This window comes from Setaria viridis, chromosome 7, assembly GCF_005286985.2.
Source record: "Setaria viridis chromosome 7, Setaria_viridis_v4.0, whole genome shotgun sequence".
NCBI lineage: Eukaryota > Viridiplantae > Streptophyta > Magnoliopsida > Poales > Poaceae > Setaria > Setaria viridis.
Genome location: NC_048269.2, coordinates 9,697,973 through 9,714,333, shown reverse-complemented (window position 1 = coordinate 9,714,333; position 16,361 = coordinate 9,697,973). Strand labels below are relative to the sequence as shown.

Below are 16,361 nucleotides of genomic sequence, written 5' to 3'. Positions count from 1 at the left end.
ATGCTGACTGCGCCATGGAGGTGTGGCTGGCGGCTTCGGGTCACCTGTCTGCGGCGACAAGGGCAACTGCTAGCTACGCGGACGACGACGCACGGCCGGATCTTGTGGTGATGTGACGAGGAGGCCGGTAGTGTAGGGCGGCATGTGGAGGAGGTTGGAGGCTAGCTTTCGAAGCGAAGGAGTGGAATCATCAAGGAGGAGATGCGGAGGTTGCGCCAAGGAGGAGACAAGGAGAGCTGCGGCGGCTGGCAACGGCCCATGGAGTGCGGAGGTGGCGATATGGTGGCGGGGCGTGTAGAGGCACGGTAGCGGCACTGCCCTGGCTAAGCTGCTGTGGTGGTGGTCTGCGAGTGCCAAGCTGAGAGCGTGTAGCGATGGATGGGATGCTCCGGGCGAAAGGGCCGACCTTCATGCCAGTGCAGATGACGGTGCCGCCTAGGGTGTCGTTTACCCTGTTGGGGGCGTCATGTTGGAATCCTTCTACATGGGGTTTCTCTAGGTGAAAACCCTGTCCAGATCCTGGACGAGCAACGACGGCGCCACTGGCATCGTGCCCTCCTTGGAGGCGTCGTCTCTGGAGATCCGACTTGACTTGGCATCGCGGATCCATTGATCATAGGTGGCAACAGCTGGTGGCGGCAATCCCACCGTGTGGCAAGCTCGAAGGGGGTTGCCGAGCTCACGTGGTGGCAATCACAGTCATGGTCGCGGTCAGGGGTTGTTGTTCAGCTATTAGTTGGTTGCTTGCAGTGGATCATGGTGACTGGCGTTGCTTGGCAATGGTTAGTGCGGCGTGGGACTGCGTCCGAGGACGGCGCTTGTGGTAACGGCAGCATGGGACTAGGTTTGCAGCAGACCGCGGTGGGTTTCTCAGCTCGGTTGGGCCATCCAATTCGGTACATCATCGAAAGATGGTGCAAGCGACAGACTTGGCTCGCTGAAGTGGCAGCGAAGGCTATATGTGTGGGTGAAGCAATGAGGAGAGGCCAACCTGCGGCGGCGGCTCAGCTGTTTGATGAGGATTTAGGGAAGCGGGGTAGCATCGCTCCGCACACTGACAACTATAAAAGAAACGGATCCGTGGCGTGGAGTATTGGGGCGATCGTGGCGAGGCCCCCACGTGTGATGAGACCGAGATGGAGTCCAACGGCGAATGTGGCGAGAGCCTTGCACGTTGTGAGGCAGCCTACGAGAGGTCCAGATTTGGTGGTATCACTCTATCAGGTGGAGGGTGGTCTCTGTAGCAGCACTTCAGTGGAGGGTCCCGCACGGCGGTGGCCTCCTCGGTTGGGTGCAATCTGCTTCCATCAGGTGGCGGTGTCTGTAGCGGCACTTCGGCAGAGGGTCCCGTATGACGGTGGCCTCCTCGGTGGGATGCAATCTGCTTCCATCATCTGCTTCCATCAGGTTTCTTATTGACGTGGGACTACCCATAGAGGTTTCGACGACTACATGAGGATGTTTGTTGGTGGACGCCGCGAATACTATAAAGACTCCGATTCTACTACCACAGCGAGTGGAGTGGTTACCTGTGGTGACGTCCCAATGCAACCGGGCAAACCTTTCGTTTCTTTTTTCTTGCTTATAGCCTCCTAGAGCTGTAGCCTTATATTACCTTCTCTATTAATTAATATATTACCTTCTCTATTCATTAATAGAAGCCCGGTAATCTCTGCGGTTCTTCAGTTTCAAAAAAAAAAATATGAGCAAACTTCGAGCTACTCATCAAGTCTGCTGTCATGGCCAGGGTTAACACCCAACAAACCCAATCCATCCATGGTTTCCTTCTAGTAGGAATCCACATTCTCCCCTTTTGCTTACAGTTACATCTAGCCCCATCACCGCAAATCAAGCAATGTAAACAGAGGATAAGCAAAAACAATGGGATCACCTAAAAAAATAGCAACAATGATACCGAATATCGCAGATCACCAAGTAAATCGAATGTCATTGAATAAATTTTAAATCTCAAATCTAGGTTTAAACAAAACAAGGATGAAACTCCAGGGTCTACAGCCATTGGCTTCAGGTAAGTGCCATGTACCACCTATAGTATAAATTCCCACTTGTATGTTGATCATGGGAAGGTGTAACATGCTTATGACCAGTTGCTGATCGCAGGGTGTGGTAAAATGATAACCACTTGCCCTAATGGTGCTACCAACTATTTCCTGAGAAGAGGGTAGCAGCGGCCATGTTTTAGGTGCCCAATGCTGTTTTTTTGCAGATTGGGCAGAGATTTTTTATAACCAGCCATTGTTTGATGCATACGGTGTGGAAGTCATGACCACAGTCCAGTCTGCCCAAGTCTTCACCTTCCACGTAGTCTTCCTGCAAGGTTTAAGGTAAGCAACCGTCAGTAATGCCAATCAGCTACCATTGACATCTGGGATTAAATAAGTAGAACCAGTATTAAGATTTGGATCCGAAACAATAAACACACTCTAGACAAAGGTAAGAAAGTAATTATGAGAAGCTCCCTGAAATGAGGATTCTATAATCCTCAATTTTCAGAGTAAGAATAGGGCAGTGCTAATTAGCGCTCGCGCGCCAGGAGCCCTCCTGGCGAGCGAATCTGGACAGCCCCCTCCCTTCCCCGAACTTTCCATTTTGGGAAGTTTTAAATCCCGCAACTTTCTATTTTTAGAATATCATAACTTATACACATAACTTCGATGCATAACTCTATAATATAACTTTTTATGAGATAACTTTTTAGCACAACTTCACTAGCGTGCAAAACTTATGTGTACAACTTTTAGTTACAATTTGTAAGAATAACTTCAAATTTTGTTTTTTAGAAAGCTGTAACCTATATGCACAATTTGTACGCATAACTTTTTCCCTAGCAACAATTTAGGTGATAAATTTCGTAATACAACTTTCATGATTACATAATTTATACGCATAACATTTGTCATAACTTTTGAGAGAATGTTGTTAAAAAATATTTATGCACATAACTTTAACATATATACAATATTTGCTAGGTATAGAAAAAATAATTGAAACGAAAAAAAAACACACACGGGCCAGCACATGGCAGGGTCGCGTGGGACCCACTCCACGCCGCGCACCGCGGGATGCTGCGCTGCAGCGCGCGCCCGCAGACTCAACATTGCGGTAAGAATACCATGACGTCATAGTTAAGAGTGCTTGAAACATACAACCACATATCATCCCCTAAATAATTAAAAGACAGAGCAAGACTTCTGTGGATACTGAACATAGAAGGGATCACCCTCCATGAATATCATGGAGTTTACCACAGTACTCGAACATCAACTAAACAATAAACTTACATCATGCCTTACTAGGATAACCAGTTGAAATAATGCAATGAGTGGATAATTGTATAAGAATATAACATCTGGTCTATAAAAGAATTTGCTACCAAAAAATCTATACAAGCAATTTAGGAAAACATAAACTCACCTGGCAAATGCAGCATGGTTCAACACCTGTAGGAGCATCTTCCAATGGTCTTATGGCATATTTCCATTGAGTCAAGGTACTCATAATTTTCTCTTCACTAAGTCCTGTGTTTACATACCCAATACGTTCACCGAGTGCCAGCAATTCCTGGAAAACACACAAAATTGCAGTAGTCACATATCAATTCCTACTACAGATAAAAACACAGTTTTGCATACACAGAGTGCAGGCAGTTTTACCAAAACTATGCAATTTAATCTGACTCCATGCTGAAACTACAACACTTTGAGGATATTGCATGGGATCCTTTTTTAACAGGAAATGATTTAATTCAAACAAAAATAGTAACCAACCCGAAAAACACCCCACGAAAACACAGGCACAAGAAAAAAAGGCCAAAAATCTTGGACAAGGATTTAAGTTTTGGGGAAAACATCATGTAATATGATCAAGAGAAAAGCTCATACCTCATAGGACATATTATCCACATCAAGCCGCATATCCCGATGTCTATCAACCAAATTAGCTCGCCTCATGATAAGTGATCGATCAATGAGAAGCAAATCCTGTTCACAAATCAACAATGTTATTTAAGATGGCACATCTAATTCAAAAACATAATGATCTGTACCAGCATTGTCTGTATATAATACTTAGTTTACTCAAAACTATTAACATGTAGTCAAGAGTTAGAACATAATTTTTTGTTATGTCTTTGAAATAGTTCTGAGAAAATTATAGAACGTAGGATATATTACACCATTGGAGAGTTACAAAAGGAACTAAAACATAATTAGCACAAACAGTTTTAGACCTCAAATTGCCATAACAGGAACATTTGGCAGTAAAAGGCAAGGATGGACTGCTATTGTTCAAAATACACAGTGCAAAGTTATTAAAAAAGTAAGTAAAGCATTTCTTTCTCAGAGGCACAATTGTTTGAACCATATTACCTGGCACCTGATATGGAGTGATTACCATTTGCAATTTACTGCCAACATTTCTATACTAAACAGAAAAATTCGCAACCTATTGTACAGAAATTTGCACACAAATCTATCTTATTGGTGTAATGAGCTGAGAAAGGTTCCATGCCACTACTTGATGCAAATCAAATGCCCAAGAAACTAGCTGCTTAACAACAATCACTTATTGACAGTTAATCATATGGAACACACTTGTCTACATATCATCATATTCCTCTCAGATTGATTTCAGGCAGTAGCAATACATGCACACATAGGTGCATTCAGTGGTCAAAGCACGTTCCCATGCTACATGAGGCTAAGCCTCCAATCTTTTCTCAACATGGCCGAATGTGAGCATGAGTGTGGTGTGTATGCACAAGTGCGTGTGTGCATAAACAATTTATTACCATATACTACAAGGAGTTCCACCCTCTAACAGACTAATTCAAGTTGATTCAAGTATGCAAACGATATGGAATGTTACGACCTCCTGGCTGCCATAACAATATGAAAAATAGAAATAAATCTGACCTCAAGTCTAGCGTTTCTCCCCTGACGAAACTGATCAAAAACATTGCGGAGCTGCACAAGAAAACGGGGGAAGATTGAAAATCAAAATATGACAAGTGAAGTCAGCACGTTCATATTAAAACATTTCTTAAAAACATTAAGTAGACAGATATTTAAGACTAAATGTGGTGTCAACTGCTAATATTTATGGAGCAGGTCATGTCTTGCCATAGTGGACACAGCTAAAATAAGTGATCATGAATATACTGTTATGGAGCAAACAATGGCAGAATCAAATTGGAGCACAATATGATGCTGACAAACGTTAATCTCAACACTAGGCAATGGGAATGGCATGCAAATATGTTAAATCATCTACAAGATGCACATATAGCCAAACAAATTACAAAATTAAACAGTGTACACCAACATAAAAGCATTCAACTTGGATGATATCAGTTGAAGAAGTTTCATATCATAATAAGCCCCACATCAGTAGAAAACTGGGAGCTGAACTATCATAAGAATAATATATCTCCAATCGCTTCCACAGGACATGATGGTTTGATATAAAAATATTGAAGTTATCATGTTAGTGCTAATGAAGACAAAGTTCAACAAAATGACTGGCAGCTTACCTCAGATATTGGCCTGCCTCCTTCCCTTGAAGCAGCTATGGTCTGCATAAAAGACTGAAGGTCCAAGTAACCAGAGTTCTGCCTGTCTATGGCGGGATGACCTGCTCTTAAGTAGTGCTGCTGATGGGCACGAGAGCTTGATCCTGGCTGATGACCCCGAACCTCATGTGATGTGGATGAAGTTCCACGGTGCTGCAATGCGATGCTTGAGCTTCTAGAATGAGAAACACCAGCAGAAATCAAGGACCTCCTGGACATATCAGCTGAACCTCTCAAAGATGTACTTGGCTGAGATGCACTGAATCCAGGGGCTTGTTGAGATCCCACATTTACAGCAGCTCTAAGCATGGAACCAGAGCTGGAGCCAGAATTTTGCTGGTTGCTTCTGCTTCCAGGTGCAGATAAGAAATTTGTTGAATCAGCATTAAAGAAAGAAGAACCTAACAATAGGTGCTCAGGATAATCACTTCCCATCAAGCTAGTACTGGGATCTTGCGAAGCAGATATCTGTATTGCAGATCTGGAAGAACTCCCATTGCCAGCAGAACTGGAAGAACTCCCAATTCTTGATCCAAAACTAACATTTGATGGACGGTGAAGATTTTGTGAAAATTGAGTAACAGCAGGCACATGAGGTCGACTATGAGAACCAGCAGAAGAGCTCATTTGTCTAGGTTGCACTGGAATAAATGAAGACTGTGTAGGCTGATAAGCTGAGCACCTGAAACTCCCCTCAGGTGATAGATTGGGCAGCGATTGCTCATAATCGCTTGGGCTTATTCTCATCCGTGTACTTCGCACGAATTCATTTTCATGTAGATCACTATACAAAGAATAATGATCAGACAAACTAGAGCTCGAAGAAATATTAGTACTCTGGTTTAGCTGTTCCACAGGAGGATACGGAACACTAAAGTTTGTTGAAGCGGACATAGTTGAATTTTCACATGTGGTTGGAGGAGATAACAGAGTATTATTATTTTGGTGACGATTGCGTGAGCTTCCATTGGCAGAAGACTCTGCATGACATCCATCAATATACTTTCTCTTAAAGGTTGGATGGTGACTGTCAAGCAGATGAACTTCTTGGCCTGATGCACCTTCAAAACAGTCTGCATTCCGTGAAGAACTTCCTATATCATCCGAAGATATTCCATGATGAAGAATACGCTCAGTTAGAGAAGAGCCCCTGTGGGCTGAAACAGTAGTTGTTCTTGATTGCCCATTACTGTGTACAAGGTCAACATCATCAGAGCCAAATTGATCAGCCTGATTAACATTGAGGTCTATGTTTAAGTTGTGTGAAGGCAAAGAACTATTGGCTTCATGTCTCCTCCTGTCTATACTTAATGGGCCTCCAATAGACAGAGAAGGCGCAAGATGCTCCCCTTTGGCCTGGAAAAAGTTACCATGATCAACTAAGCAACCCCTAGAACTAGATCCAGCTGATTCCCACAAGCTCAAACTTGTATTTTGCTGACCAATCAGACTTCCACTTGGCATTCCCACCTCATGACTATTGAGCAAATAGTGTGGGTAGCTCTCGCTCTCTAATGCATTGGGAAGCAAAATCTGTTCATCCGCAGTAGAGTTGTTGGGATGTAAATTCTGCTGATCGATGGCAGGGTTGCTAGAATTAGAACCAAGCTGGCAAGTTTCTGAGGAAGACAGCATGGTGATCCTATTATGTTGCATCAAGGATTTACTGTATTTCCTTGGTGCTCAAATGATTTCAATGACACAAATCATGACCCAAAAAGGCAATGCTTTACAACATGAAGAATGTAAACCTGACAAATACGACAAATTAGAAAACAATCAGCATGGCACTCAACCATATAGCAAAGTAAGGAAGGACAAAGTAAGTCAAAACAGAAGAGCTGCGCAGGCACGAATCCTTAAAATAAACTTATGGATTATTAAGCAACCTTGTGGAGTACACACAATCAAAGTTACTTTTGCAGCTTATAATCAACACAATCAATGCGGGATGTCCGTGATACACATACCTTAAGAACAACACCAATAATTATTGGACAAATGGTGGAACCCCCAGAAATGGTGGCCGCCAACTGGAGAAAAATACAGGCTGTTTCCCTAGATTCTGGATAATAAATAATATAAGTCAAGCACCAACATACAGACAGACTATAATTACTTAGCATCTCAATTCTAATCATTTGGAACACCTCAAAATGATTGTGGGCCTGTATCAGCATAACCATGTAATTGTCCAAAAGAATAGGTTTTGTGAACATAAAAGCCATGCACCAAACTGCATGTTGTATAAAAACTTACAGAACCTTTTCAGAAGTATCTAATCCTATCGACTATTGCATCAAAGTACTGTTGAAAAGGTTGTTAACTGAAGGTCAATTTCGCACAGCCAATGGCTATTGATTTTTGTTGTGGCTAGACATCTAAACAAAATATATGCAACCATGATGCTACCAAAAGTACTCCCTCGCTGCACATCCATTACTATTTCTATGTTGCATCAAGGAACTGTATTTCATTTGTGCTCAAATAGTTTCAATAAAACAAATAATGACCAAAAAAGGCAATACTTTACAAGATGAAGAATATAAACCAGGAAAATATGACAAACGAGAAAAGAATCAGCATTGTGCATAACCATATGGCTGGGCAGTTACAAATCTTAAAAGCAAGGTATGGAATATTCAGCAACTGTTATAATTAGAAAAAGCAATGCAGAATGCCAGTGATACACTTACCTTAAGTACAACACCAATAATTTATTGGACAAATGGTGGAAACCCCTGGAAATGGTGGTAGCCAACTGGAGAAAACTACAAATTGCTTCCCTAGATTCAGGAAATAAAAACAACATAAGTCACAGATAGAATGCCACGACATAACATCTCAAAGCAACCATTCTAGCCATTTGGAACATCACAAAATGATTGTGAGCTTGTATCTGCATAAGGTGATAAGCATGTAATTGTTTAAAAGAATAGGTTTCGTGAACATGACTGCATGTTATGAACAGACCCACAGAACATTTTCAGAAGTATCTAATCCTATTGCCTATCGGAGGAAAGAAATGTTGAACATGTTTACTGGAGGTAAATTTCACACAGCCAATGGCCATTGATTTTGTTGTGGCTACACATTTAAACGAAATATAAGCAACCATGATGCTACCAAAACTACTCCCCCGCTGCACATCCATTTCTATTTCTATGTTGCATCAAGGATTTACTGTATTTCCTTGGCGCTCAAATGATTTCAAGAAAACAAATCATGACCTAAAAAAGGCAATGCTTTACAACATCAAGAATTTAAACCTGGCAAATACGACAAACGAGAAAACAATCAGCATTGCCCTTAACCATATAGCAACGGAAAGACAAACTAAGTCGAAACTGAATGGCTGGGTGATTACGAATCCTTAAAAGAAATGTATGGAATATTCAGCAACCGTGCAGAGTACACGTAACCAAAGTTAATTCAGCAGCTTATATCAGCAGAAGCAATGAGAGATGCTGGTGATACACATACCTTAAAAGCAACACCAATAATTTATTGGACAAATGGTAGAAACCCCTGGAAATGGTGGCACCCAACAGGAGAAAACTACAAACTGCTTCCCTAGATTCTGGCAAATAAAAACAACATAAGCCACAGATAGAATGTCACAACATAACATCTCAAAGCAACCATTCTAATCATTTGGAACATCTCAAAATGATAGTGAGCCTGTATCAGCATAAGCAGATAAGCAAGTGATTGTTGAAAAGAATATGTTTCGAGAACACGACAGCCATACACGAAACTGCATGTTATGCACGGACCTACATAACATTTTCAGAAGCATCTAATCCTATTGCCTACTGCAGAAAAGAAATGTTGAACATGTTGTTCACTGAAGGTCAATTTCACACAGCCGATGGCTATTGATTTTGTTGTGGCTAGACTTTTAATCGAAATATATGCAACCATAATGATACTGAAAGTACTCCCGCGCTGCACATCCATTTCTATTTCTATGTTTCCCCAAGGATTTACTGTATTTCCTTGGTGCTCAAATGATCTCAATAGAAAAAATCATGACCCAAAAAAGGCAATAATTTACAACATGAAGAATGTAAACCTGGCAAATACGACAAACTAGAAAATAATCACCATTGCCCTTAACCATATAGCAACGGAAAGACAAGCAAAGTCGAAACTGAATGGCTGGGCGGTTACGAATCCTTAAAAGAAACGTCTGGAATATTCAGCAACCGTGCAGAGTACATGTAACCTAAGTTAATTTAGCAGCTTATGATCAGCAGAAGAAATGCGGGATGTCAGTGATACACATACCTTAAGTACAACACCAATAATTTATTGGACCAATGGTGGAAGGCCCTGGAAATGGTGGCGGCCAACTGGAGAGAACTACAAACTTCTTCCCTAGATTCTGGCAAATAAAAACAACATAAGTCACAGATAGAATGTCACAACATAACATCTCAAAGCAACCATTCTAATCATTTGGAACATCTCAAAATCATAGTCAGCCTGTAACAGCATAAGCTGATAAGCATGTAATTGTTAAAAGGAAGGTTTCATGAACACGACAGCCATACACAGAACTGCATGTTATGCACGGACCTACAGAACATTTTCAGCAGTATCTAAACCTATTGCCTATTGCAGAAAAGAAATGTCGGATATGTTGTTCACTGAAGGTCAATTTCGCAGAGCCAATAGCTATTGATTTTGTGGTGACTAGACATTTCAACGAAATATATGCAAACATAATGCTACCGAATTCCAATCCATGCAAGTAATCCCGCTCTGCGCATCCATTTCCCGATAAAATTCTCATTTCTATTCCATTTCCCCAAAAAAAATACGGCGTTTCTACAACGAAATCCTAGTCCCAACCCCCCAGCGAGCTCGAATCAACAAAATTCCCGTCGTAAAGCCAAAGAATTCCGCAGAAAAACCACCCTCAGATCCGACCCCCAAAATCCCCCACAGATCTCAGCCCCCACGCCGCCACGCCCCAGGACAACCCCATCGACCCCAATCCCGGGCCCCTGACCGAAGAGCGCAACCCTATCCACCCACCGGCCCACCTAACCGCCCCCAAGCAACATGAAGAAAAGCCAGAACGAAGCAGGGAGAAACGTACGGACACACACAGCGCCGCCCGGGCCCCGATCGGCGTCTCCCGCGGACAGGCGGCTCCGATCGACGTCGATCAGCGGCGGGGAAGGGAGGGGGAGCCGGCGCCGCCTGCTGCTTTTCTCCCTCCCGTCCGAGTCCGCGTCCGCGTCCGGCCTGCTCGAATGTATCGAGGAGGTGGAGACGAGGAGGAAAATGAGGGGGGTTGCGGCGTTTTTTGGGGGAGAGGAGTGGGTGGGTGGTGGAATGGGAAGAAAGTGGGCGACGCAGCGGAACCCACGAAAAGATAGGTAGTCGCCGCGGGCGAGTCCAGGCCGTTGGATGCGCCGGATCGACGGCGGAAGGGCGCCTTCCTGCCTGCCAGTGGATGGAGAGGGATGTGAACCCCGTCCCGGCTGTCCGTCCACCGAGTCCTGCCCGCAAGGCGTGATTTAAAACGGCCTGTCATAAATGTTGATGCTGCCACTGGTTTTTGGTATCTTTCTCTAGGTGCTGCAATTTATTAGGGGGAGAGGATGATGATGGTATTTTAGTATTTGGACCTGGTCATGAGGACGGTAGCCTGGCCCAACCTAGCCCGGTTTTGGAGTTTCCCTGATAAATGCACTGAGCAATGTATCATCTTCCTATATTATAAACAATTTGTTTATCAATCAATTCATCAGCAAATATCTATTCTTAATATCAATAATATAAAAATATTAGGACTATATCTTCTGGAAACTGGGTGTTCTAATGGTTTGCAACAAAACTCTATACCAATAATTCTAAATATCTCCTTATGGTAGCATATCATCAATTCATTGAGCCATTTATCTCCCATTTTAATACGCAAAATATGTCTTTATAGGAGGCATACATGGTTCCAAAAAAACTCTCAATTCAAGTTGTTACCACTAGAAGTATCAATGTTAGATCAATAAGTCGATAAACTAACGAATAAGATATGTGCATTCCCTTCTTCTCTATTTTAGCAATCTTTTGAAGTTTTGTAGTACATCCAAGAGATTTTGTATCTCTCCTAACACGGTTGATAAAGCCTTTAAGTTGGCTCCGTAACAACAAAAGACAAGTGACATTGAAATCTTGGGCATAAACTAAAGTTGTTCCAAGAATTAAGAGAAGTCATGCATACTGATAACTATAAACTAACTTTATTGAATCGATAATTCGACTCTGCCATAAATGGCATCAATGGTAGGAAGAAAACTCATAGGATTGTAGAAAATGCATATTTATATTTCTTACCTTTTGCCTTATGCGTATAGATGTCTCTTTAGCATTTACTTCCTTGTCCATATTTAGCACCTTAAGTTCAGTATGACTTCACCCTTTTCAATAATGGCTCGCATCCATTATCTCTCATATTCTGGAAGCAATCTCTCACATCCATAATCAAATTCTTTGGTTCAACAATATCTTGATCTTTCCTTTGCGGAGCATGGCAAATTGTCTATAATGCTCAGTAATTCTATCATCAAATTCATGATGACACAAAAAAACAAAGCTTTCCATTTGCATGGAAATGTAAAAACAATAGGTTGAGTTGGGCCTAAACCTGAGCATTTTTTGTCCGGCCCGCGGGCTTGAGGTCGTTGGGATTTAGCCCGCCCATGCTTGCTATGGGACTGGGTATGGTCAGCGAAAACCAAGCCAAAAAAAATTCAAGCCGGCTCAAGCCTGCCCAAATAATTTATTTAATTTATTTTTCAACTAAAAAAGAACGCGAAACCCGGGCCCTAGCCCGACAATGGCCATTGGACGGTCATGGGTATGAATTTTTGGGCTGAAATGAATTAGGCTTTTTTCAGCCTGGTCTGAGCCTGGCCTAGCCTGAAAATTGCTCAGGTCTAGTTGGGCTCGTTAAAGCGTATCCCTTTTCTGAATTGCCTTAATCTCTAGAGTAGAAGTAATGCTACTTCTTGCTGGCAATGCTTTGACATCTTGCAATTCTAGAAACTATTGACAAACATTAAAGATTTGATACTTTAATTATTGATAAGCATTGAACAATAGGTGGCAAACATTGAAGATTTGGACTTCACTTGCCTCTTTATTGTCACCCGGTGCAGACTGTGACCACAAGCTGTAGCTACTACAGGCAAGCCATAAGTGGACAAGCCACGCCCACGCAGATCCACGCATGACTTGTCGACGTCCAGATGTCCATCGCCCACATGTTTGCACCTTCGGGGCCCATTCCTGTGTGCCGGTCACTTGTCGATGGGCCACCACTCCGCGCATCTAGTTCTGCCCGCGCCATGCACCGCCGCATTTCCCTCTTTGGATCGCCGCAAGTGGTCTCATAGCTCGACGACACTTGTGCTTGAAAGTCGCCTCTACGACCCTCCGTAGAGCCATGGCAGCGTGAACTGTAAGCGGACGAGCAACAATTAGGGTTTGCTTTGCATACTTATAGGTAATTGGGGAAATCAGGGAGATACTTTTTGGGCTATTGGGCTTCAACATTTTGGGCCAAAATTGGATGACTAGGCTTGTATGTTTGATGGGCTTGGCCAGCTTGCTGCAGTTCCTTTTCCAACTGAGGTGGCCCAGCACCGGAGAGATAAGGTCGAGCTCACCAACCCTCCCTCCCCTACCTAATTCTTCAACCATGGTGCCTAGCAGTTGAAATGGGCTTGGGGCTCCATGGTCTCGTAAGCAGTAGCAAGGCTCGAGCCCTTTGCTTTTATACTTGCCCTCGGTTCTATCTTCAAGAAATTTTAGTAGGCTACCTTAGTGGATGTCTAATTACACGATAATATGTCATGAGTGCTCCTAAGGGCCATTCATGGTTTTCTTGTGGCTAGTAGAACTCTTAGGGATTTTTTAAATGTAAAAGAATTTTCAAGTTTTATAGACTTTTAACGCGTGTGAGCTGTTTTCGCTCTCTTGATTTCATGTTATTCTTCTTGAATCTAAATAGAAGTCAAAAATATTACAAGTGTTGCAACACCAAGAAACCAAAAACATGAACATGTAGGAAGTTTATTGATTATTTGATAGGGATACACATGTAAACTGTTATATGGTAACTGTTGATGGCAGTTATTGTACGGATCAATTGTAGCTTTTCTCTTAGAGTATTCCCCTAAGGTTTATCAATGCATGAAACAAGTGGATTACTAGATCTCACTTTATACCAATTGAGGGATATGGGTATCCCATGGGTCCCTACCGACCAGGATACTAGCCGGACTTGACAAGTGGGCCCGCCCGATCAGGGCGTGCAGGCTAAGGATACAAAGATACTTGGAGTACACGTCAAGGCAATAAGATAGTTCAAATCTGCTTGGATATCATGGAACACGTATCGTAGTTCGACTCAAATTACCTTCCGTATAACTACCGAGTAGATTAGATTCAAATTGACTTATAACCCTAGGTCGTCAGCCTATATAAGGCAGCCAAGGGAGCCTCCTGAGGGTATCCAATATCTGAACATTGAGCAATACAATCCACCAGCATATAGGACGTAGGGTATTACTCTCCGGAGGCCCAAACCTGCCTAAAACCCTTGCGTCCCCTTCGTGTTCTCGTGATCACCTTCGAGTTCTTGGTTTCGCAATCGCCCTCACCTACAAATCAACCACTTGGGTAACCCCCCAGTGGATTGTCGGGCTTATAAATCCGACAGTTGGCACCCCAGGTAGGAGTGGTTGCGAGATCCTCTTAGCAACCTTGATGGCATCCCATCCCAGCATTGTGTTTCCAGAGAGCATGAAGGACTTCCTCGCCAACCCGATCAAGATTCGCTTCAGGACCATGCTGGTAGATTTTGATCCGACCGCTTCTTTCGTTGACTCAGCATTCTCCACCAGCTCGGCTTCCGTTGAATCCGCTCTGGCAAGACAAGTTCTACATCCAAGGATCGTCATGCCACTTGCCTAGTAGGTCGGCGATCTCTCTCTCCAAGAGGGTTCCAGATCTACTTGCCGTCGCCCACCCACCCATGCCCTCCGACCTGATCGTGGGGCTAGATCGCATCAGTAACACTATTGCTGAGTGTATAGATTTGTCTCAGGTGGTGCTATGTTCAACGAGGTCGGCGCAGCCGCGTAGGGTCCATCTCGCATCCCCTTTGGTCTACGGAACTCGGCCGCCGAGTACTCTGCCAAGCTCGACCAGGTTTTCCAGATCCAATCTGGAGACCCGCCCGAACCCGCCCAGTTTCCGAACTTTGGTGAATTTCCGAAGCCTCGTATCATCCTGACGCCAAATCCATATGGAAGCGGCAATGAGAGCAACTCTTTCACGCCCAATCGTGAAGCTTTTGTGGTCTCCGCTAATGAGCCACCCCAAGATGGCGAAATGGAATCTCAAGAAGAAGTTGTAACAACAGGAACTAGAACCACACAGCACGGCGCCAACAAGAGGAAGCCAATGCCCAGCAGCAACCTGCTGCTGTCGCAGAGGCAGAAGGTGACTAGCGCCAACCGCCGCGCAACGACCGCAACAACGCCGACCAGGGTGGCACCCGGGATAGACGTAGGCACCCCGTACACGCCCGCAATCTACTAGCCAACCTCGAGCAGGCCAACCACAATGTCTTCACTACCCCCCAGGCCAACCTGGGGCCGTGTACGCCGACGTAGAGAATCTCCCAGACTCAGACCAAGTCCGGCGAATCCGGGCATGACTCCAAGTCGCCAATGCCTAGATCGAGGAACAGGCCAACAACCGGCCCGCACACTTTCGGTCCATAGCTACCAAGTCGCCAATGGTTAGCTAGTGAGGCACCATGTAGTTGTGGAGTGCCAAGAGCCTGGCCATACTCTTATGGTGCAGCAATCGGTGTACTACATTAGTGAGGTCTTGAGTGACTCAAAGATCCACTACTCAAAGGTTTAGAAACTGCTCTACGCAGTTCTGATCTCATCAAGAAAGCCGTGCCAGTACTTTCAGGCACACAAGATCCAGGTGGTGTCATCATACCTCATCGGCGAAATCCTCCATAACAGGGGCATCAACGGCCGAGTTGTCAAGTGGTCCGTGGAGCTTGGCGAATTTGACCTCGATTTCTACACGCGCCATGCGATCAAGTCGCAGATTCTTGCCAACTTCATGGTCGAGTGGATGGAGATCCAGAAGCCCCCTTCCCTGGAGAGGCTAGAACACTGGACCATGTACTTTGATGGCGCCCTCAACTTTGAAGGAGTCGGCGCGGGGGTCCTATTCATATCCCCCAAAGGCGAACAGCTCAAGTATGTGCTCCAAGTCCACTACAAGGCCACCAATAATGGCTATGAGTACGAAGCTCTCATCCATGGCCTACGCATCACTATTTCTCTTGGAATCAAACGCATCCTTGCTTATGGCGACTCCAAGGTTGTCATTGAGCAAGTCAATAAAATCTGGGACTGCACCAAAGAATCCATGGACGCTTACTGTGAGGAAATCAGCAAACTTGAGGCCCACTTTGACGGCCTCGAGTTCCACCATGTTCCTAGGGACCATAACGTTGCCGCCAATGTCTTGTCCAAGCTCGGCTCCAAGCGTGTGCAGGTTTTAGTCAGCATATTCGTACAAGACCTCTGGAAACCTTCCATCAAAATCCTAGACCCAAACCAGGTCAACGACGCTGGCGCTCAGGCTCCGGCCGACCCAAAACCCACCAACGTCATGATGATTGAAGCAGAAGAAGACTAGCGCGCCCCGTTCATAGCCTTGA

The 16,361-nt window shown here is 44.1% G+C and overlaps 1 protein-coding gene across 1 annotated transcript; it reads right to left on the bottom strand.

The window, feature by feature from the left end:
- Positions 1 to 1,926: 1,926 nt before the first annotated feature.
- On the bottom strand, positions 1,927 to 10,914 carry LOC117863534 (probable E3 ubiquitin-protein ligase HIP1). Its single transcript, XM_034747306.2, has 10 exons — positions 10,698 to 10,914; positions 9,881 to 9,977; positions 9,074 to 9,170; positions 8,287 to 8,376; positions 7,561 to 7,655; positions 5,552 to 7,341; positions 4,935 to 4,985; positions 3,903 to 4,001; positions 3,436 to 3,582; positions 1,927 to 2,331 (listed from the first exon to the last, which is right to left on the bottom strand). Exons 6-10 carry the CDS (start codon positions 7,244 to 7,246, stop codon positions 2,200 to 2,202), a joined length of 2,124 nt encoding a protein of 707 aa, XP_034603197.1. The 5' UTR covers positions 7,247 to 7,341; positions 7,561 to 7,655; positions 8,287 to 8,376; positions 9,074 to 9,170; positions 9,881 to 9,977; positions 10,698 to 10,914; the 3' UTR covers positions 1,927 to 2,199.
- Between the last annotated feature and the right edge of the window lie 5,447 nt (positions 10,915 to 16,361).

What these genes read in the sequence shown, in the direction of transcription:
- LOC117863534 (XM_034747306.2), bottom strand. Translation starts at nt 7,246, where the DNA reads ATGCAACATAATAGGATCACCATGCTGTCTTCCTCAGAAACTTGCCAG. An exon ending in GGAGAAACGCTAGACTTGAG is followed by an intron (nt 4,002 to 4,934) that starts GTCAGATTTATT and finishes ATTTGTGAACAG; the next exon opens with GATTTGCTTCTCATTGATCG. An exon ending in AACCATGCTGCATTTGCCAG is followed by an intron (nt 2,332 to 3,435) that starts GTGAGTTTATGT and finishes TAAACCTTGCAG; the next exon opens with GAAGACTACGTGGAAGGTGA.